This window comes from Taurulus bubalis, assembly GCF_910589615.1.
Source record: "Taurulus bubalis genome assembly, chromosome: 1".
NCBI lineage: Eukaryota > Metazoa > Chordata > Actinopteri > Perciformes > Cottidae > Taurulus > Taurulus bubalis.
In genome coordinates, this window is record NC_136589.1 from 31,675,600 (window position 1) to 31,700,182 (window position 24,583).

The 24,583-nt window shown below is 43.1% G+C and overlaps 1 protein-coding gene across 1 annotated transcript; it reads left to right on the forward strand.

Annotated features, from left to right (window-relative positions):
• Window positions 1-30: 30 nt before the first annotated feature.
• On the forward strand, window positions 31-24,491 carry LOC306743128 (semaphorin-6B-like; the record flags this gene model as incomplete). The annotated part of the gene is given in 19 exon segments (XM_079225612.1): window positions 31-71; window positions 157-209; window positions 212-234; window positions 12,113-12,236; window positions 13,135-13,246; window positions 13,926-13,986; window positions 14,082-14,144; window positions 16,691-16,789; window positions 16,876-16,966; window positions 17,226-17,345; window positions 17,968-18,056; window positions 18,136-18,353; window positions 18,439-18,570; window positions 18,869-19,018; window positions 19,168-19,344; window positions 20,327-20,467; window positions 20,886-20,966; window positions 22,088-22,149; window positions 23,506-24,491. Coding segments are annotated over 19 exon segments (2,823 nt in total).
• Between the last annotated feature and the right edge of the window lie 92 nt (window positions 24,492-24,583).

Genomic DNA, 24,583 nt, shown 5'->3' on the forward strand with positions numbered 1-24,583 from the left:
GGGCGTTTTGTACGCGCTCGTTAAACGGTGATGCTACGGCGGCGCGCAGGAACCGTAGAGGGAAGAGACAGGTGAGGTGCGGCTAAGGAGCTGCTGTTATTTCAGGGACGCTTTAGATACCGAGAGCCGTGGTATCCATCACCCTTTTCTCCACAGAGAGGAAGAAGAGCGACCGGAGAGGGCGAGTTGGCGACTGGCACCTGCCACCTCCTCCCTACCTGGCCATCTGGTGCGGTGAGTGTGCCAAACGGTGAGATTGAGAGATGTGTGAGGAATATGGGGGGGTGGGGGGGAGATGGGACAAACAGGTATATAGCATGTGCGCAATTTTATTAGGCTACTGTCACTTAACGCGATGCTGCAATATTAGGCTTCTCCTCCGGGTTAGCCAATGTGTGTTTGGCATCGCCTGGACCTTATTTGGACATGAATTGCTCTTTGTGTCTGCTGCGAGTTTGATGTTTTAATTGCATATTATGTGCATATCGTTGTTACATATCCCTGTATGTCATTGTTCTGTCACGTGTTGCATAGGATCTTAGGTTTGAAGTGATGCCTCAGCAAAAACAGCTCACAATACTTGCACATTACAACACTGCATTGGAGCACAAAGCCTGCAATTCTTATTTAGATCACAACCTTTGATCTGACCGGATTATAGGTCATCATAGGTGCCTAAAATGTGTCTCCAAGCATGTCAGGTTTCTTTCGACAGATCCAGAGATGGCTGAATACTCTAAAACATATTATTTGTCCAAAATATGTCTTGCACACTTACAATAACTACATTGTCCATAACCACACTGCACACTCACAACCACCCTGGCCCAAGTTAAATGCTCACTCACTGCTGTCTCAGCTCTTATAGTGATTTAGTAGTTATATGTAATTCATTGTTTACAACTGCATCCTTCACACTAAAAGCTACCGAGCTCCACAGAATGACTATAACAGCTCCCAGCTGCTGCTGTTTATGTTTGTGTTTCTGTGTGAGTTAAAAGGCAACAAGAGATGGTAGGAGACAAAAAAAAAAGAAAATAGAAGGAGCAGAGGTGGAGGAGGAGAGGGAGAGACAGAAACACAGCCGGAGAGATCGAGGATACAAAGGATAAAGTGTGGTAGATAGCAATCTGGCATATAGGCTACAGAGGACGTAAAAGACAGAAAAAGAAATGATGGGGCAGAAAGCTTAGAGCGAACGAGCGTTGAGGGAGAGGGGCTGCAGACAGCAGTCTGAGCGGGTGTGAATGGTCTCCCTGTTATCCCCGCTGCCCACACAGACAGCCACACAGCAGCCGTGTGAGCAGGTGCTAACCCCACCACACAGAAACCGCAGGGAACAACAGGTGCAGCCACTGTTTCCTCCAGCCTCCCTTTAGAAGGCAGTCTAACACCCGCCCATCCCACACATCCAGCAATCCCAAAGCCCTCTAACACCAAAACACTCAAAGCCTATATTGAAGGGAACCAAAAGGATACTTCAATCCACATTTAGGGAAATAGCATGCAAAGGCCAGGCTTGAGTAATTCAATTAGAAAATGAATTATGCCGCAAACAAAGTTGGAGCCACTTGAAGCAACAAGGCAGAAGCAGGCTGCAGGTAAAAGCAATCTAAGAGAGCCTTAGGGTAAGACAACTGCCCGCAGGGACATTTAATGAGCTCTATTGATCACATAGGACCCTATTTAATCACACATGCTAAGCCGTAAACAGGCATCTCAAGCACAGAAAAAATTAGATTGGATTGCAACATAATACAGCCTTCCCACAAAGGGAGCAAATCGCCAGCAGATTAGTATGTTGGGGTTGCTAAGGAGCACGTTTCAAGAAATGTGTAGAATGTCTGAAATCTGTGTGTGTGTGTGTGTGTGTGTGTGTGTGTGTGTGTGTGTGTGTGTGTGTGTGTGTGTGTGTGTGTGTGTGTGTGTTTGTGTGATATGATACAGACAGAACATTTTGAAGGGAGAGAGATGTTACCTAACAGCTTCTCTCCGCTTCGCTAAGAGAATACGCCAGGCAATTGGCGACAGATTTCCTCTTTTTACGTCTGGTACATAGAGAGGAACATTGACTGACTGGAACACTGTGGGGCCCTGAGCTGCCAATCAGCCTGTAGTTTTCTATTCCTACTTCATATCAGACAATGGGATTGATTTGTTCCTTTTTGCCAAACCTGAGCCACCCAGAACACTGTTTTAAAACTACTGTGACTCGCTTTAACCTCTACTCGCTGTAAATGTCTCTGTTTTCACACAGTCTGGAGATACCTCCCACTCAATGCTCTGCTGATATATGAGGGAATGTGGCTGTACGCTCCTATAGTGTTTAGATGAATTTAAAGTAACTTTCAAAAACTTGCTGTATCAACTCCCAAATGCCTTGAAGCCACCACCCCTCTCTGCGTCAGAAAATAGGCAGGATTATGAATTAATCTGATCATAAAATAAAGCAAAGTTGTGACTAGCATCAAGAGATTTGAAGGAATGCTGATTTTCTTCAAAAGCAGCCTGCCACAGCATCTTTTGAAGTTCTAGTTTCACAGAGTGCAGTGTTTAGGATTTGGTGGGATTCTTTAATACAAAATCAACACTTGAAAAGCGTGTTGATGTCTGCAGACCTCAGTGCAATGAGATCAGAGGGACCAAGCTGGGCAGGCATCTGCTATGTGACCTATTCCTGCAGAGTCCTCAGAGTGTGGACCTTAGGGCTTCATTGTTTAGGATTAACAAGGTCAGAGGTTCAGGTGTCATGCAGGCATACTTACTTTACTCGTCAGAAAGTAGCTTTTATCCTCAGACAGGTATTCACAATAAACTCCTTTATGCAAAATATTCTGTGTTGATGTGAGAGGCTTTTAGGAGTCTAACTGGGCCTTTCTGACAACTCCGTCCAGATGTTTGAAAAGGAAAGGAGCAAGATAATAGGCACCACACACGCTGAGGAGCTTTAGTAAATGCTGCTGTGAATTGTCTATGGTACCATAAATTGAACACCACCAGATGCATGATGCTCAGGCTAAGGTTGCTGCAATATGTGGATTTGGTTGCTGTATCAGCCACATGTACCGTATAATAATGCCTTGCAGTTATTTTCAATGTAATAATCCTCCATATACTTTACAGTGGCCATTCATCTTCATCTTTATGACTCTCTATCTTCGCTGATTCCTCCCCCGAGGAGCAGCCTCTTTTATGCTTCTCTGTGCACATACTAGTGTGGGCTGTAACAGGCTAACATGGGTGATCATTTTGTAGTGTATTCTCCTGTCCACTGTATCACCTTAACAACACCTCTGGCGCTCCCTCATCCTCATCATCCTCATCAGGGTCGGGCAGATGATAAGGCATGCACGATCTGTGTAGCGGTTTAGGGTACACATACATACATATTTTATGAGTGTCTTGTATGTGAGAGTCACAAGAAGTATGAGTTAGTTTTTTGTCTCAAATAAACCTATCGTTTTGCATGCAACTGGTTCTCCCATTTAACTGCCTGGCAAATTGGTTGTGATTGATATCACAGCTGTTTTAACTTCAAAAGATAAAGGTAGTCTAATCTCCTACCTTCTGTGTTCTCATTTACATCACAAAATTGCAAAGTGAGAAAATGACCATCCACTTCATGCTTTCACTGAGACACACATCTACACGCACGCACACAAACACGCAAACAAAACAAAATAAGCATATAAGAAAGCAACCTTTTCTTAAATGCCACCGCTGAGGCACTTGGCTTGTTCGTTGTTTGCACAAAAGGAGAGGAGGTATCCATATTTCTCGGGTGTTTGGTCTATCCTCTCATATTTTGCTGCTTGTGTTGTCCAACAAATTCAGCCAGCACCTAAGCCAGCGGCAGGCTTTAGTTATGGCAGCTTAGCTAGAGGAATTTGGAGGACTTTTTTATTGGGAGATAAAGGCGCATCCGAGTCCTTTGTCTCCAAGCTACGCAAGATGGTTTTGTTGCCTGATGAAGCTTTGTTGTGGTTAATCTTTCTCCCTCCTTCATCCTGTCCTCTCCCACACCCATCCCTTCTTCGCAACAAACACAACTTTTCTCTTTTAATTATGGCTTTTCATCTGGGGCCCAGTCACAACTGAGGGGAGAGGAACAAAGTGTAGCCGAAACACAATTATACCTGCGAGGAGGAGAGACAGCTCTCAGGGGAGGTGTCGTCTCTGCGTACGGGTGTGTGCGCTGTAAGTGTGTGTGCATGCACACGTCAATCCACAAGCAGGTTCTCTGGCATTTTGATTGTTGTGTGTAGACCACCTATTGTGAGCTGTGATCCTCTTTGCAGGCTTCTGCCAAAATAGCAATATTTACCCTTACTGGTGATTACAGCACACAAAGAACAACATGACGAGAATATGAGCTTTAGCCTCTTTCTACGCCACCGTAAGAGAAGCCACGAACAAGGTATGAGATATATGGTAATGGCTGCCACGTTGAGACATTAGCTCAGTCTATTTTGCATAGTCTTTGTTGAAGTAGAAAAATGACAAGCAAGGAGATGTTGGGCAGTGGTCAGTAAAATGTAGAAAACAAAAATGGAAGAAAAAATAGATATTTATGCCCGGTATCACAATTTATTCACATGAAAACACCAATTCTCAAGATCTGATCTGATCTGATCTGTGCTACACATTAGAAATTCACAGCTATCTGAAGACATACTTGAGCAGATGAAAAGATGCTCACTGGAGACAGATATCATGCACTACCCCGTACAGTACAAAGTGCAGCATTAACACTGTGTGACAAAACAGAATAACAGCCGATTGAAAGCCTTCATTAATGTTGTGTCATTTAAACTGCATCTTCATTGCCGTCGTACGCACTGGAGTGTGCGTGTGTTCAACTCTGTGCTCATAGTGTGTGTCTGAGTGCGTGCACTGCATACTCATGCGCTCGCCTCCAGCTCAGCGCTGTGCAGTGAATGTATATGTGCTTACTGCAGTCAAACTCTGGTTAGTAACGTTTGCCCTTGCTGCAGCTTTGTACAGCACCATAAATGCGTGTGTGTGTGTGTGTGTGTGTGTGTGTGCGCGTGTGTGTGCGCGCGTGTCCGTGTGCGCGTGCGTGTGTGTGTGAGTGTTGTTTTCATGTGCAATTCTGTCTCAGTGCAGCACCAGAGCATTACCTGTTTTGGGGCCCAAAGTAATTTGCGAGTGTTTGATTGCTTTGCACCTGCATTTCTGAGAAGTGTGTTTGTGTTCGTACATGTCCATTAACTATAAGCTGATAACTCTCTGCATCCATAGGCTTCTGTGTGCCTGTCACACGCAGCAATTTGGCTTTAAGCAGAAGGCCTGATTGGGGAAGAAGTCTGAGGGGAGATGGAGCTCTCTCTGGCTACACTCCAGCTCTGTCCATCCTATTTTAATTACCTATGGCACTCACCCAGGGGAATATCTCCTTCTTCTCTGTATCTGTATCTTCTCTCCTCTCCTTCTTCATCTCCCTTCTCTCCCTGCACTACCATCTTCTCTTTGCAGCTCCCCCTTTCCTACATTCTTCCTATCTTTTCCCCCCACATATATGTACACATAACCTGCGTCAAAGGCCTATACAGAGGTAACCTTTGCATTAGCATATAAATGACCCAGTAGATTGAATAGTATTTTAGGATATTTAACAGCAAAAGACAGATTCCCTTAACTCTGATTAGACCTGCACTGAGGAGACAGGCAGCCACTTGAGGGAATATTGCCTCCACCTCGATAAGATAAAGACTTGACTCTTCTGCTAGAGAGAGCATGATTGCTTGTCTGTGTGTGTGTGTGTGTGTGTGTGTGTGTGTGTGTGTGTGTGTGTGTGTGTGTGTGTGTGTGTGTGTGTGTGTGTGTGTGTGTTTGTATATGAGTGCATGAGAACAGGTCTGGTTATCTGAATACACATTGATGTGTTTGTTTCTCTTCACTTCGACATGTTTGCTTTAACAGCACGGGGTTCTATACCTGTATCGTCACCTGATATGGGAGATTTTTTATAATACTAATAATTATTATCCCCAGTTACCTCGACGCCATTCACCAACTGAGCTTTTAATCTTGAAAAAGTACTGACAAAGTGAAATTAAAGTAATGGTTTGATGTTTTGGGGAATGATACCACTCTCATATGAGAAAACATTTCACAAAATGTTGCATTATTCCTTTAACAAGGAAGTTAAATATTAGAGCTACCAACACCATCATCACTAAATGCTGGTAGACTGGTGGGCCAAGTATACACACACATACCTTAAAATTTGACTCTGGATTCATTAGATCCATGTGTATGTCCGACTTTCTTCAGTTGAGTCTCAATCTGACGGCTGAATTCTAACACCAGTGTGAAAGTGCTACTATTTCTCCAATGAATACTGCTTTCCAAACCCTCTTCAGTGAGCGATAAAATTCACAACTTCTATCTTCTACAAAGTCAGCACAATTGTATTCTTTCTAATTTCACTTTTTTAACTTTGTGTCTTTGTGGTGGATCAAATAGCAATCCGTAACCCAAGCTCCAAAACCTCCTTCTGTTAAATGAACTCAATGCACCTACTGGTGTTGTTGATGAACATGCTATGATATATGTTGTGGAGTCAAACAATGTTAGTCTGAACTTGTACTACTCTATTAAAGGAATATACAGGAATCATCACTGTATTGTATGAAAACATATCTATCACGGTTACATTTTGTTCACGCCCTGTCCATTTTCAGTGGAGATCTGTTTTAAGTCATGACAGTAATGAAGCTGTAGTGCTTGTAGGGTGGAGTCTTGAAGTGTGAAGGTGACCCACTTCTCCCAGTTTAGCCCGTGTCTGTGTTTCTACCCTCAGGCCATCTTTTATTCCAGGCTTTAACCTGCATACCGTCTTCAAGGAGCGAGTGTGTTCCAAATGAGAAGTTGTAAAGGACTCTAACTCAGCCAAGTCTTTGTGTCGATACATCACATCTTGTTTTTAACTTTCTTGATGCATCTGTTTCAATATTGTAAATCAACCTGTCATAATAATCAAGGAAAAGAAGTATGCTTTCTTTTGACAAAGAGCATTAATTAGAAAGATAGATTTATTCTCACACAATCTTTTTTGTTGAAGAAATCCCAAAAAAAAATGGTCTGAATGGTTTTACATGAAGACAGAACAATGATCACACAGCAGCTCATAGATTCAGCTGAGATAGTACGTTGCTGAAGGGGAAAACCCACCAAAACAAGGGCCCGGCAGTAAATATCCCTTCAAAGCGAACGTGTAATACATGTATTGTTGAGTTTACAATAGAAATACTACATTGTTGACATATTGATTTCAAATGAGCTATACTGTCTTGCCAGAGTGGATAATGTGGAGACAAAATGCTTGCAGCTCCCCATCCCCCTCCATGCTGAGAGAGGGGGGACCCCAGCCCCCGACATCTGTGTCCTCCAATGTGTTCACACACTCATATGGACGTACATTTGGGATTTGGGTTAAAGCTCAAGCGTATGCATGCATCACTGTGTGCATATTCACACAAACGTACGCACGCTTGTGTTACAGGGCGAACCCGCCCTGTAACACAAGCGTGCGTACGTTTGTGTTACAGGGCGAACCCGCCCTGCTTTTTACATTTACTGCAAGAGAACATCTCTGCTGAGCTTTGCTATTGGTTGCTACGGTAACAAAGGCACAGGGTGGAGTGGCTGCAGCAGCTATAGCGAGAGACAGACGGGAAGACAGACAGACAGACAGAGAGGAAGACAGTTTTTTTGTACCTGCAGATAATCACAACGACAGACTTAAGGCAGCAGAAAACAGTGACGAATGAAATGTCAACATCAACGAAATACACACACACGCACACACACACACCCACACACACACACACACACACACACACACACACACACACACACACACATATCAAAGGATTAATGTATTGCTGTACTGTACTTGGTTGCAGAAAGACATGACTCGAGCATTTCGACGACAGCGGCGTTGGGTTGGGTTTTAGCTGTGCATTTGTGCCTTCAGACGGACTGCTGAGGCCTTTTGTATTCATGCCTCAGTTTTTCCTCGTGGTCAGTAAATGCTGCTTAGTGCGGACAGGGATGTTGCTTTTTACTTGGTCTCGGGATGAGAGTGTATTGATTTTGCTCAGTAGCTTTAATAGTTGAGATGCCTTCTGCAAACATGAGCATGTCCAATATAACACCAAAGGCCACTGAGGCATTTTACGATGGAATCATAGGTAAATATGAAATAGATATATTTCATATAGTTTGTTGACATACTGTGGGGCTGTGTAGAATTTCCCAGCATGCTGCTCAACTCCTACGGTTCCTGTTGTATAAGCTGTGGCAGGTGAACTAGAGCACACTGGAGAAAAAGACTTGATCAAAAGGAGCTCCGTCCCAGCTGATGAGGACGAAGCATATGGACAAACTGATAATAGGCGAAAGCAGGTGATTATGCTTCTTCAGATGACCTGCTGATTGGTTAATGATGTGAGTGTTAGCAGGTGATTTGCTAATGGGTTATTGCCTGATGAGGGTAGATTACACTGCGCGGCTGTCGCCGTCATTGCATGCGTCCCATGATAACCGTGTCAGTGTCACACCATTTAATCCTATCACACCAACAAGATCTGACACAAATACATAACACCTTTTCTTCTCTCCACTCGCTTGTCTCTCTTACCTTGATTTCATGATACTCATTCTGTTACCAGCAGTCTGTTTTTTAATGGCTTGATGAGCTGCAAGTCTGTCGCAGGCGGTATCTTTCGTCCTCTTTTTAAGTCTTTTACCCAAACCACGTCTGTCTTTTATCTTGCATCTGTCTGTTCTGTCTTTCGGCTCAGCAGGGAAAACTCAGAACCCTTGATAACTGTGTGTCAAAGCGCTGCCCCAAACCACTTTTATAGCCCAGAGCATTAAAAATACTGCCTAGCAGCAGAGTTCTAATATGTTGGCCTTGGCCCGGATCTGATGGTCTATCTTATAGATCAATAGCCTTAATCAATACACATTCTAATGAGGAGGCTACATCAATGGTAGGCCGCAGACCTTTGGTATGTAGCATTTGAAGGCTTTTTGCGAGTGTGTTTGTGTGAGAGAGCGAAAAGTACAGAATAAGGAAGGAAAAAGGGATGCCTTTTTTAGCAGTCACTGCCTGTATTAGCCAGAGACATTCTTAGTCTATATTTGTTTACATTTTTTTCAAATTGGCACCATTAAAAGTCTGGCAAATCAGTAATTTTCATTTTCACAGTCATTTTCTGTCTGCAATGCATGGATGTATAGACCGATAATAATTGGATTAATGTGATACTGAAGGAAACGTATGGGACAGTTCATTGCTTTCTTCTTTGCTATTTATCAACCTAGATGTCTGCCTTTTCTCAAATAGAATAGGACTATATGGCACTCGGCTTGTGGTGCTAAAAAGTTTTTGGGAAATACATATGAATAACTAAACAGGATTGTCTCTTTCCTGAAATCATTACTTGGTTGCTCAAAGATAGTCCACCAGACCTTGTTGTGAGCAGTTTCATGAAACTCTGATCATGGGTTGAACTGTCCCTTTAAATGGGAGGATTTTCAAGTCCTGAGTTATCAGGAGCATCTTTTTTCTAAAATACCTAATTTTTTCAAAAATACCTAATCTAAAATACCTAATCAATTTATGGATGTTTATTACGTGACAGATGGAGACAATGATACTCTCAGAAACAGTAAGTCACACTGAATCTAAAAATATATATATATATATATATATATATATATATATATATATATATATATATATATATATATATATATATATATATACTGTATATGTGTGTTTTCTGATTTAACTGCGTTGTGACTCTGAGAAGAAGAGGCAGTGGGATTACACGATGCAAACCACAAACATATGACGCTTAAGCTCACTGGAACACATTTAATTATATTCATCCTTTTAGTCCAGACACATAATTTAATTTTAGGTTTAAGCATCAAATTTGAATCATCTCCTGAAATGGCCTGAATGAAATGGGGCTGACCTCCGTACACCTGACTCAATCGGTTCTAGTTCAGGGAATCCCAATGCAGATTAAGATGAAACCGTGCCTCCCACCGCCCCTCAGGGCTGTTCCAATGCTTTTGACGAGGAGAAGGCTCAGCGACGTCAAACCTGCAATCTCTGGGCTAGAATTTTCATTTGAAGTGGCCCCCAGTGTATTGTCTGCAGAGCCACATCGCCTCACTGATGTCGTCAAACAGCTTGTCACTCAAACGCATGCACAGTCTGAGGTGCCGGCAACACTGGGGAACGTACATATGTAAATGTGGATGTTCCATCAGAGCATTTGTGTGCTTCAAATAGCAGTTGTCATCACCTTAGCAACTAGCCGTCACCTACCTCTCTACCTGGTGTTCTGTCTTTGTAAAGAGGTTTTTTTCTGGAACAGACAAGCTGAGAGGTATAAAGGAAGAGAAATGAAGGGAGGAGGTAGGTGATGGAGGGAGAGCGATGAAGGATGAAAGGGGGTTGGGGGAAACATTGAACACGCAGATTGATTTGCGGACGACATTCATTCATATTGTTCACATCTTTTTCTTCAATTTCAAACCTTTCTTTTCATTTGTGATTTCATCAAACATTGTCCATGATTTTAGCACTCTGAAGAAACCCAAGACAAACCCTGAGTACTCCGCCCTTTTTGTTCTCCTCATTTGTCTTGTCTTTTCTTTCCTTTTATTTTTTATTTCCTTTCATATTTCAAAGTATTCACACATCAAAGACAGTGTAGCTCAGCCACGGGCATTTTGAGTAAATGCATAGAAAAGCTTCTAGACTTACAAAGTGTTTGATCGCGTGGCCGCTACAATTTATGACTGGTTGTAACTTATGTGCAGCAGTGTTATTCCACTGTCTTGGTTTTATAGGTGAATGAGATGTTGATGTAAAGCATGGGGGCTTGTCTTTGACCCCTCCACGTGGGTTTTTGGTCTGTTGAACCAGCGCTTTCAGTCCAGCGCTTTGGCCCAATATTGGATGGATTGCCATTCCATTTTGTCCAGATATTTCATGGTTCCCAGAGGATGAATCCTACAGATTTAAGTGATCCTCTGACTTTTCACCACCATAAGATCAACATTTATATTTGTCAAGGTTTATGAGCAAATACCTGCAAAAGTATGAACATTTCTTTTGGCCATAGCGGCAACATTTCTTTGTGTTGAATGGTAATTAGCAAATTTGAACTATAATGTTGAACATGGTTAACATTAAATCTGCTAAATGCTTATGTTAGCATTTAACTCAAACCAAATCAACTATATATTGTATATTGTCACACATGTTCACAGCACACACACAGTGATATTAATCCTCTGCATTTAACCCATCCTAATATTAGGAGCTGTGGGCAGCTAGTATACAGTGGGGGTTTGGTGCCTTGCCCAACGGCTAGCATGGCTGTAGACTCTTGCTTTGTTTGTGTGTTTGCACGTATCTTGCACAGTATGACCTTTTGTGACCTCTTAACTTAAGGCTAAAGTTTTGTTTCTCCTCTTTTCCTTGATTTAGAGCATTCTTGACTTATGACCTTTCGAAAGACATTGTCCAGCTTCCCTGAGTCACTCCCTTCATTTTTTCTTTTTTTACTCCCTCTAAAGACCAGCTATTCTTTTTTTGTCGCAAATTACAAGTAATATATCGTCCATATGTTCATACAGAAACACAGTTAAGGAAAGGAACATTATCGCCCAAAGTGGCTTTGTAATCCTGTGACTGTTTTGTCTCTTGGTGTGTTATATGACTGTGAGAATCACATTCGATTCAAAATGTTGGACAATGGGGGTGACAGTTCTGACAATAGAGCCCCATTATACCAGTGAACAGACAATAGAAACACATCAGCTCCCTGCTGAAGCCAGGTTGGTGGCTGCAGTCACCCTGCTGCACCTCTGACCCTTTCTTCTTGCGCGCACACACACACACACACACACACACACACACACACACACACACACACACACACACACACACACACACACACAGACTTGTTGACTATGTCATAATGTAAATAACACTTTCATGCAGAGGAATATGCAGCGTACACAACAATTATATTTTTCTCTCCTCTCTCTTCAGTGCATGTGTGTTGCTGCCATGGCGACCATGGCTCCGCCCCTCACATTTCTTCTCCTGCTGCTCCAACTGGCGGATGGCTCATTCCCAGAGGAACCCAGTCCGCTCAGCTACGTCCCAGTAGAGGGTATGTTTCCTTCCTTCTGAGTGTGTGTGTGGATGTGACTGTACGTGCAGCGTTCATGATGAATGGCTTCATGGCAGAGGTGGAAATCGGGGGTCAAGGGTCAGAGCTTGTGTGTGTGCAGCAGCTTTCTAGCTACCCAGGCATACAGATGGATAAAGAGACTTCACTCAATGGCTGTATTGTAGGCTGATAAATATGAGAGAGAAAGAAAGATGTAAAGACAGAAAGAAAGAGAGCAAGAGAAATGATTGTTATGGATTTTGAGAGGCCCAGGAAGATGAGAAAGTGTGAGACGATTGGATCGGAGGGGGTGATACAAGAGAGAAGGCTGAGGGGAGAGAGAAGGGGTGGAGACAGGTGGAGATGGATTGCTACGTCCTCTTCTCTCCCTACCCTGCAGTCAAGGACAATGAGACGTTCTCCCAATCTGTCTCCTGATGATGAGGGCTCCCTGTGGAGACCGTTGTCCTCCACTTTGAAACTTTCTCATACTCCGACACTGCGACTTTCTCTCTCCACCTCATCTGTACTTTCCCACTTATCTGAAATGTAGGGAGAAGAGGGAGGTAATTCCTTTTGTATGATAACATTACAGTACTGGTTGCACACAGGTTTTGTCATTATGGAGCTGCATGCATCAACAAAACCATCAAAACACTAAGAGGATAAAAGTGTTTCAGTGTACTTATTCTGCTCCAATCATCACTTCCCATTATCTTTGTTTTCTGAAACAAATGCATCAAGAATGAGCGAAGATACTATTCAAATGAAGGTTAGAGACATTTTGAGGGTAAATATAGATTGACTCACTCTGTTATCGTCTATCAACATATCCTTCAGCAAGTCGCTTCCTTTTAGTAAGCGTTTAACTCTACTCAACTGTGTGTGTTCATGCCAGTTGTGCGGAGGTATCCAGTGTTCTTGGGCAGAGCTCATCGTTCAGCTCAGAGACAGGATCTGCACATCCAGACAATCCTCCAAGTCAACCGCACGCTCTACATCGGAGCCAGGTAACCAACGGCAACCACCTCCAACTGTGTGTTACTGACGTGTTCGCATTAATATCCTTTTGCTCTTCATTTGATGCCTCGGCTTCCATCTGCAGTCACTCTGCAGAGGACATTTTTTGTTTCTGTTTGTTGTAGCGAGTAAGCAGTATCGCTAAATGCCAAGTGAAAGCTGTTGGTTCACATCTTATAAATGATATATAGGAAATAGTGAACTGGAGTAGCAATTTGTGGTCCCTTGGCCAAAATATGGTCCTCCTGCTAAATTATTTGGCATAAACTTAACCAAACATAGCAAATGAAAAACAGAAATACATTGTATAATCATTTAATGAACAATTTTGTGTGACCAAAAACACAAACAGGTGGCAGTAGAACAGAAATGGTGTGTCAGGCCACAATTGTATTCTATAATTTTTTTCCCCAATGTATTAACATTTAAGTTGCTGTCACTCTGTAAGCCCTCACTAATTGGAAAAATTACATCTGCCATTAGATAAAATCCTAGAACAAGATGATTCTGATTAAACAAATAAAATGTGTTAAAAACGGGTTAAAATAGGCTCTCAGTAAACAATGCAGAAAAATGTCTAATTGCTGACCCCTTCTCCACACATTGTTTACAGTATATATCAGACACCTATAATATTGCATTTGTCCTGATTGTTTGTGTGTTTTGTAGAGATGACTTGTACAGAGTGGAATTGGATAACATGGCAGGTGATGAGATGTTCTACAGCAAGGTAAGACACACAACACCAAACATGCACTAACAACTGAAAATGTACACCAACACACATAACAAGCGTATTCAGACTTTGGTTTGTTCCTTTGACAGAAACGGACATGGGAATCCAATAAGAACGACATTCGAGTGTGCCGGATGAAGGGCAAACATGAGGTACAGTGCTTGTACACAGCACTCTGAGATTTACATGCATCAACAACATCTATACTATCACACGCATGGACAGACACTACAGCTGTTATAGAAACCTTATTTCCTTCGGGTGCACCTGCATACGGTATTTACACAAAATCTCGTTAGCTCAGTGAAACGTTGCCCAGGCCGAAAGATATCCATGAAGCTTGAAAGCCATCTTCTTGCACACCTGCATTGTGCCAATGTTCTTCATGTTTCTCATCCATAGCATGTGGGGAAAAATATTGGGGCCATTGTGTGTGTATATGAAGTGATCGATGACAATGTTCTGAGATATTAAGGTATGTGATCAAATATACAAAAGAGAGATATTTGATGGGATGGTAGCTTGCTTGACAGGGTGTAACCTAAAATATAAGCTTTATTGTATAAATGTAGCATTGCCACCAGCAAAATCCAATCTGGGCGGAACTCATGGAAAAAGAGAAAGAGGCAAGGGGAAACATTATAAAGCAAACTAAGCAGAAAGAATGACACAGCCCCAGGGAGGAAACAGTAATTGAAATCAGTTGAGGAAGGGATGGGATGTGTGGAGGTGGAGGAAAAGTGGGGAAGAAACACATAAGGAGGAGGATAGGGCAGCCACCGGGTAGTAAGAAAGAACCAGAGACAACAAAAGGAGAAGATGTGTTGCTTCAGAGAACACAGATGAAGGAAGAAAATATGTATGAGCAAAACGAGCTATGAAAAGACAGGAAGAGAAAGATTTGCCCAAGGTAGAGCGATGGCGAGAAGGTTTAAGCTTAAGGACACTAACTCATGGAAAGAGATCAAATTATAAGGCTCAGGGTAAATGATGCAGCTGTGAATCATCTGACATATAGAACAGACATAATACTTTACAGTCGTACAGCATATATTAGGTAAGTGTGCAAATAAAGTCACGACAGTCCAACAATAGACATTTTTCACAGCAAACGCTTAGAAATGTGTTTGCCATTGCGTGGAAAGCACAGATGGAACCACTAACATTAATGGTAGAAGCAGTACTTGGGAACTGAACTGAACTGAAACACCTGTATGGAATGCATCCATCACTAACCATGACTAAAACTTTGGAAAAGGAATAGTTTTTGGAAAATTCACTCATATGCTTTCTTGCCAAGAGATAGATAAGATTGATACCACTATGTGGGTCCTGTCTGCACGGTGTAACAAGAGCCAGAAGGTGATTGGTTCAGTTTAGCTTAGTTTAAAAAATGGAAGCAGGTATATTTGCACTTTATTTTATTGTTTGCCAAATGTCAACCCAAACTGTTTTTTCAAATGTTGAATTTTCCACTTGATAATATACTGTCAATAATGTTATTTTTGTGATATTACGAGAAGGATTTTTGTAGACCTTTTCCATAATAAGAATAATCTCTCTAGAGAGGCAACGAGACGAGATGTGGGTAACGGAAGCGTTCTGGTTTCCGTTTGTAGTCAGAGAAGTATTGACTAATCATGTTTAAGCAGGCTTTGGTTTAATGCAGTTAAATGTGGAAAGCAAAAGAGGCCGAAATGAAATCTCGAAACTCACTGGCTATTGTCTGACAATCATTTCGCTTTTTATTGTTTTAAAATCAGCTTGTAAACTGGCTACACGTCGTCTCTCAAATCCAACTCCAGTCTATATATACAGGCTACACCGGAGCCCCAGCAATCTCCCAATTTAAGCCGCTTGCTCCCAAAGACCGTTGTGAGACCAATGAGTATGGGTCCTGAGATTGTAGCAGGAAAAGCACAGGTGTTGGCGCTAGCGGCTGGTTAGCTTAGCTCAACACACAGACTGTTAACCGGGGAAACGGCTCACGGTAGCCTGGCTCTTTTCAAAGCTATCAAAATCTGCCAAGGAGCACTTGCAATGCTAGCTGATTAACACTTGATATGCCATTTGTTTCATTCAAACAGCCGAGACTTAAGGAAGCTTAGCCAGCATTAATACGAGAATGGGTTCATTTGTGCAATTTATAAGCGCTGGTACGCAGAGCCAGGCAGCTTTAATGCAAACTACTTTCTGGCTCAATCTCAGTAGTTAGCTACCGAATATCCTCCAATAAAATATAACTAGTTCAAACAACTAGTAACGCTATAGTGACACTTGCTAACGTCATTCAATACCAATGTTGCTACTGATGAACATATCATCAACCTATGCAGGTTTATTCAAGTTCCATGAATTATTTTTCCTATCTTTGAATTCATGTTATCAGACACTGTTGTAGTATCACAAAGGGATGGAGCAGCTGACCAGTGTCATCAAGTTTCAGATTCAGTAGCAGCAGCTCAATCACAATCTCCACTTTGAAGACAGCTTTCAAAGTCTGTGTCGCATTGTTCCGCCAGATGGATAGTGTGGTTGAGGGTGTTAGGGATAGTTTTACACTGCAGGTTTCATACTTCACAGTTGTAGCCTTCTTGCTCTGACTGGTAGTTTTAAATTTAGTTTTGGTTCAAAACTGTTGCCTTGTACCTTGTGATTTTCTTCTCTTTAATCGTTTCCTTTGTGTTTTTCTCTGTAGGGAGAGTGCCGTAATTTCATCAAGGTTTTGCTCAGCCAGCATGGTGGCCTGTTTGTATGTGGAACAAACGCCTTCAACCCACTGTGTGCCAACTACACTGTTAGTATCCATCTATCTGTCAGCTGGCCACTCTCTGTGTGCTTGCCAGTTTGTTTATCTGTCTATATATATTTTTATTTTTGCAGAAAGACACTCTAGAAATGGTGGGAGAGCCTGTCAGTGGGATGGCACGGTGCCCTTATGATCCACGACATGCCAATGTGGCTCTATTTGCAGGTAGTGTCTTCATTTTTCACACTAAAGGATGAAGAATTCAGGGTTTCTAGCAGACGTCAGACTCAGTTTTAAGTTCCAGACATTGAAACGTCTGTGCCCTTGTGTTTACCTTTACAAATGATTTATAGTCAGACCTCTCGCTGCATTGCTTGTTTGGTTTTAATCTCCCTGACCTTGTGCTATCTCTCCAATCTGTATCTTCCCCTTCTTCTTCTTAATCTCCTCCTTTCCTCTCTCTGTGCTTCTCTCTTGCTCTCAGATGGAAGTCTCTTTACTGGTACTGTGACAGACTTCCTGGCCATCGATGCGGTGATCTATCGTAGCCTCGGCGACAGCCCCGGCCTCCGCACAGTCAAACACGACTCCAAATGGTTCAGAGGTACTTTTAGAAACGATCTCATTAAAATTACTCTCCTGCGTCAGACACCTTCAGTTGATAGTCCCGAAACAAATATCCGAAACCATCACTATTATCTGCAATGGTTTACTAAAAACTGAAATTGTTGTGGCAATATTTTCATGGAGCTAAATAATAAGCTACATTCAATGAAACCAAATATATTAAAAAGTTACATTTAATAGATTTATTTGAAATGAAACACGCTCAGATGGGATGTATTTAGGTTAGTTTGACTCTACAGAGTCACAGTTTTAACAAAGTGAGTTTGTGAGAGCTTGTGAAAAAAACAAGCCGGCCAGGTCAAAGCTGTAACAGTGCTGGATGAATAAATGATAAATAATGTGTATCGCAAGATGATAAATTAAACAGGACATGAATATTTGATGAGCGAGGCCTGTGGACAGCAGCGGCCCATGTATATGTGACTGTTATTACAGCTCCATGTCACGGACCGTGGAGCATTACGTTTGGCCCCCGGCACTGCGTCGCTACTGATCTGTGTGTGTGTGTGTGTGTGTGTGTGTGTGTGTGTGTGTGTGTGTGTGTGTGTGTGTGTGTGTGTGTTTTTGTCTAACTGTGTTTTTCTCATATTATTTTTCAGAGCCCTACTTTGTGAGCTCCATGGAGTGGGGCCCTCATATTTATTTCTTCTTCAGAGAGATGGCCATGGAGTTTCATCATCTAGAGAAGGTGCTTTCTTCCTCTTCCTTTCTTCTCATTGTATTCCATTGACCCTCTATTCTACTAAACTGTGCTTGTTTTATTCCAGGTGATGGTGTCTCGTGTAGCTCGTGTGTGTAAAGCAGACCTGGGTGGCTCTCAGCGCGTCCTCGAAAAACAGTGGACCACATTTCTGAAGGCGCGACTCAACTGCTCAGTGCCGGGAGATTCACACTTCTACTTCAACCTCTTGCACGCCACAAGCAACATCATCCACATGCAGGGACGAGACGTCATCCTGGGTCTCTTCTCCACGCCACCAAACAGGTACAGAGATGCAAATAATTTGCACACAAACAAGCACCAAAGCTACTCTTCTCATCATGGTCTTATTTTTGTTTTCCGTTGTTAGCATCCCTGGCTCTGCGGTGTGTGTGTTTGACATGCAGCAGCTCGCTCATGTCTTTGAGGGCCGGTTCAAAGAGCAGAAATCCCCCGAGTCTATTTGGACTCCTGTGCCGGACGAAGCGGTGCCTAAACCAAGGTATTGTTATGCAAAGTGTACGTGAGCCGTTCTTGGGCAAAATACTGCAGTGCTGCTTTACTGAGCATCTGTCTACATATATATAGTCGACTTACTCCTCTGCTATAAGCTCCAACTGTCAATCACACAGCAACTTCCCTACTATTCAGCAAATATTCTCATACAGCCTCCAGCAGCCGCAAAAAGAACTCCGCTGGCTCTTTTCTTCTTGCTCTCTCTGGACTTCTATCACTCTCTCTCCTCTTCCTATCTGTCTATTTCTCAACTCTCACTTTCCTGTCTCTTTCTCTGTCTGCAGACCGGGAGGATGTGCAGTGCAGGGATCCAGATTTAGCTCTTCTACCACGCTGCCTGATGAAGTACTGAACTTTGTGAAGACTCACCCACTGATGGACGAGACCGTTCCACTCCTGGGGCACAGACCTTGGGTGGTCAAGACTATGGGACGGTACGCATACTGACTCAGTTGTTTGATAGTGTCCATGCAGAACTTTTTATAGCATGAAAAATGGATGTGTAAATGTGCATCATAGCTCATAGGAAGGGTAGGAAAAAAACATTATTGATTGAGCGTGGTTTCCCTATGGATGTGTCTAGGTACCAGCTGACAACCATGGTGGTGGACACTGAAGCTGGTCCTCATAAGAACCGTACCGTCTTGTTCCTGGGCTCTACCCGAGGAACCATCCTGAAGTTTCTAATCATTTACAGCGGAGATTCTGTCTCCCACGGCAGCGTGTTTCTGGAGGAGGTGGAAGGATTCAACACAGAGAAGTGAGTAGGAGTTGAGACATTTCGTCCTTGATCTTCATTTGGTTATTGAAATGTTGGTCTCATGCTGCCTGCTTCTTTTTGAGAACTTGAGAGCAACAGCAACAGTTCACACAAGAACTGTCTGCAATTACACTTGTTTAGAAAATTTGATTTTAACATTTTTGAAGTGCAGCTAAGAGTAAAACTTATTTGACCGTATCTGTTACAGTTGTGTTCAAATATATAGTAAAATAATTGGATTTTAAGGTTGCATCCATAGACTGTATGTAAGAACTGAACGTGGGTGACGTCACCCATTGGTTTGTGGACTGCTTGCGAGCCTTCTCCTCAGCCTTCCTTTGGCCGTCACCATTTTGGTAAAAATGATTTAAAAAAATGTCTATTTTAAGGTCCAAGGTTATTATTCAAATTGGTTGTTTCATTCGAACAGTCCAAAACCAAAAGATGCAAAGAAAAGCATAAAACATGCACTTTTGAGCTGCGAGAACAGATAATATGTGGAGTTTGAGCTCGATGAACGTTTCAGCTCTATTTATCTTCATGAGAAAAAGAGGATTTTTATTGTTGTTGATTGTATCATAATATCTACAAACTATTCCTGTTTTGATGTTTTTGAACCTTTTGTAGCAGCAGAAAACCATTATAACTTTTTGACTATTCTCTTGTGTATTACTGTGAAGGACCTGGCTAGAAAAAAGGACTTTGGCTTCATCCACTGTCAGTTTACACAAAAGAGAGTTTATTTCTTCATACCGCACTGCTCTGGCACTGCTGCGTCTGAGCAGGCCTAGATCAAACAATGCTGTTTTTGTGACCCTTTGTCTAAGGGTTAGGTCATGAGACTGTCTGACTTGAGGTAACAGATGAGGCCTTTGACCCTGTCACAACTTGATTTGAGGCCAAAGGTGTACGTTGTGTTCCCTCTGCTGGCTCCTTACCCTCTGTTTCCCATCTTCACTCTTCTGTGTCTTGCTGCCTGCAGGTGTGGTGAGGACTCTCCTCAGGCTCGTCAGCTGTTGTCTCTGTCGTTGGACCGGACCAGTCACACTCTGCTGCTGGCCTTCCCCTCCTGTCTGGTCCGAGTACCCACATCTCGCTGCCACCTCCACTCACGCTGCATGAAGTAAGTGACACACTGCCACCTGTTTTTGTCTTGATTTTTCTTCCCCTCAATGCTTCTTTGTATGATAATTCGGGATGAATATCAGATGAGGATTCATCGTTTGACTAGTGATCCACATATAACATTTGAAAACAAATGACCAAATAACACATAGATATCATGATCCAATAGAGACATAGAGTGTTTCACATTTTAGGGTTTCAATGGCCAACTGTCCCTAACTAGGTGTACCTGTTAGCCAGATCAGGAATAAGCAAGCTAACTCCCTGCAAATACATAGCTGTAACAGTTGTTCCCCGGTTTGATTTTCTCTAAAATTCCCAGGGAGAGTTTCCTGCTAAGAATGATAAAAATGGCCACTCTGAAAATCAGGTCAGTACTCAATCTTTCTAAACTCGTTATTTTCATCGGTGTATAGGAGTTGTCTAGCCTCCAGGGACCCGTACTGTGGCTGGACCAGAGGCAGCAGCACCTGCTCCTTCCTGAGACCAGGCACACGGTGAGAACCACACACACACACAATCACGCACGCACGCACGCATGCACACACACACACACACACACACACACACACACACACACACACACACGCTGAATGCACCAACCTGTGAACAGTTTCTTTCCTCTGCAGCAGAGACCTGCTGCCTAAAGACTCAGGACAAGATATTATATGTGGAGAGTTTTATTTTTATTTTTATTTTTTATTGTTGCCCAGTAATTACAATCAAAACTGGGGGGAAATGCAATAAAGAAGAAAATTATAAATAAAAGGTTAGGAAATGGCCAAACAAACAGACTCAATGTTCTATTGTTACATATAAGAAAACACTATGTGGTATATGTATAAGGTCCTAAGGACATGTTAATATAAGTTAGTTAAGTGCAAAAGGTTTCTTTTCTTACTAATGTGGTTGAGGCTGTCATAGTCATTTCATGCAATTCTGGTCTATTTACCATTTCAGTCAGGAAGTTTAAATAAAGCTGTACATTCAAATGTTGGTATGAATATGTAAACATTCATATTATTTACATTTATTATTATGTTAATTTGTAAGCTAATTAAAACATTATTGATGTGTGGATGTATAGTATTTAATATAGCATGATTTACATTATTAAATACTGTACAATTATCAATAAATAATATTTTCAATCATTATCTTTTATAAATTCAGATTCCCATAAACAAAATAAAGAATTATTGGTATCAAGTCCAACAGTGTACACGCAGTATATCGCAATCCGTACTCCCTGCGGCTGACCCTGACCTCTGACCTCCCTGAGGGATGATGGCAAGCAAAAGGAGAAAATCAATAGTGTATCCCATTACACTGGATGACGCATCAATATGTGCTATATCAATTTGATTGATAACTATCAACAAATGTCCCCATTAATGTACAGTTTGCATGCAAATGTGAACATGTTCATATCAAAAGTAAATTGTTATTTTCAATAACATTTGTTTCTGTTCTGTAAACATTCGACCATGAGAGAGGGCATACCGTAACTGTATATCGTGAATTAAGGGCACGATAATAACATGTTTCCTATCGTATGATGTTTGTATATGAAGAGAAATATTGAAGTCTCTGATGTGCTGATCTCCGTGTGTTGCAGGCTGCCTTTTCAACAAGATGTGGAATATGGAAACACCACCTCCCATCTAGGAGACTGTGATGGTAGGTTGCAGCACTATGACATTAATGTTTCTGGCTGTGTACATCGGATTGATGGCAGACACCGCCTAGTGGCTGAATCCCTCATTACACCTGTCTGCTTGTCACTGAACATTTTGTTCTGAGAAAAAAAAAACTCTGATGGTGTACTTCCCTGTGAGATATTATTTTAGACAATTTCTATAATTGAGCACATTTTATAGATATAATGGGATTTCCTCCCAAGCTCAGCAAGACTCCACACCATTATATTAGCAACTGAGTGTGTTGGTGTCTTTTTTTAGAGCTGAAGCAGGTGGGAGTAAAACTGGGATTTTGGTTTCGACCTCAATGCCTACAGGTCAAAACGCTCCCAGTGTGAGACAGTTTAATTAGGGAGGATGTGAGAAGAGTAACTGCTGGTGGAGAGACTGCAGGATGGGAACATCCTCCTGGTCACCAGGCTTTGTTCTCTCAAAGCTGAACATCTGAGAGAGGAATGACCGAGGGTAACAGGGAGCAAGCTGGAAAAACTGAGCATAAAATACTGATGTCACCTCTGTTGTGAGGCTCAGATGTCACTACAGCAGTGTGAGAAAGGGCCTCTTTGAACTTTGCTCTGAAATTCTATGGGGGGGGGAATAAAAGTACTTTCCTCTCCAGCAGATTCATTCTGAAATGCTCAGCCCATTATAGGCCAGTTTAAAAAAAATCCACTTAGGTAGATCCACATTTCCAAACACATTCCAAGCCTTCATCAAACTAATTTGTTTTAAACTGATATATAGGCTGCTAATTTTGAACCTGCACTTAGAAACTGATAGCGGTAGAAGTCAGGGATGCCAGCTGCAGACCTGACAGACTCTAATCCGAGTGGTGAATGTGCAGCAGAGGCCGAGCCAGGGACAGGCATGTGCTGCTGTGTCTGCAGATGGGAGTGATTAGAGCTGGGTGGAAACACTGAGGTAATAGTATGCTGCGAGGAGAGACTCACTGACCGGGCTGCAGGATGGAAAGTTGTGAGGTGGAGAGGAGAGAGGAGAAAAGGAACATCAGCTGCTGTGGTCTGAGCTCTGCTGATGACAAGTGCAGGCCTCTCTGAACCTGGAGCCTGTGGAGCCCCAAGGCCAGACTGGAGTGAAGCTCCTCTAAAGACAATAACTGTATAATGCTGAACCCATGTTCACCAATTATGAGTGTTATTGCAGTTATTGATTTATTCATTTTTATATCTTGTGGGGGGGAGGAACACTTAGAAGTAGCAGCATAGCACTGTGGTAATGATCATTTAAACTACCCCCTGTGGACAGACATTGAGAGGAAATGTCCCTCGTACCGTTCCACTAAATGTCATCTTTGTAATTGTGTCTTAATCTTTAGGAATTCTGCAGCAGAGTTTGCTGATTGAACCGGAGAGCTTGGTCTCCCTCAACCTGCTTGTGGCGTCTGCTGTGTCCGCTTTCACCATCGGGGCGGCGCTCTCTGGCCTCGCCGTCTGCTGGATCATGGCCCATAAACCTACCAATCGACGCCACGGCAACGCCTCCCAGTCCTCTATCCAGCGGCGTGAAAGAGGCCTGCTGACCAACGGCGGTGGGATGGGAGGCTCCGTGCTCAGTGTGACACGACAGGGAGGTGGGGAGCGCCCCTGCACTCAGGGCGGGGAAACCCTGTTTGTCATGCCCAACGGATGGGTGAAGTCAGGAGAGCTCGACCCGGGTTTCCTGCCAACCCCGGAGCACACGCCCCAGCAGAAACGCAGAGGCCTACGACTGTCTGACTCCAACTCTGGAGGGTGGGACACCAGCCAGACGTACCTGGGCGGAGGCTCAGTCGGTCTGGGCTCGCCCTGCCGCATCCCCCCCTCCGTCTACCTGACCACCAGACTCTTCCAGCAGGGCGGAGGCGGGAGACACGGTGGTGAGACCCGGGGAAATGATCTGCCACGCCAGCACTACGTCTGTCTGAGCAAGCAAGAAAAAGGAGTGAAGGGGACACCCAAAGCCCCTTTACGGAAATCTGCAGGAGAATATGTATACCCCATGACCCCCCAGGACTCGCCTGAGCGCCGGAGGGTGGTTTCAGCTCCCAGCGCCCATACGGAGTATGGCGAGCCGCTGCCTTTGCGCTGGCCGGCCCCGGAAGGCTACATCCTGAGCAGCCACGGCATGGTGCCCGTCCCACTGCCTGCACCCTCCATGCCCGCTCCCAGTGGCCAGACCTACATGTCCCAGCAACACCCCCCCGTGCTGACCAGGGCTCTGCTGAGAGGGGCCCTGGAGCGAGGGGAGCTGGGTGAGCTGGTGGATCTCAGCCAGCTGATGAGTAAGAAGAACTGCAGTGATAGGACTCAGACTGGCCAGTGACTCTTGTGGAAATGAAGTGGACGGGAGCATTTCCATGTCTGAACTCTCTTTTTTATTTACATAGATCTCTCTTCTCTCTTCTCTCTTCCCTC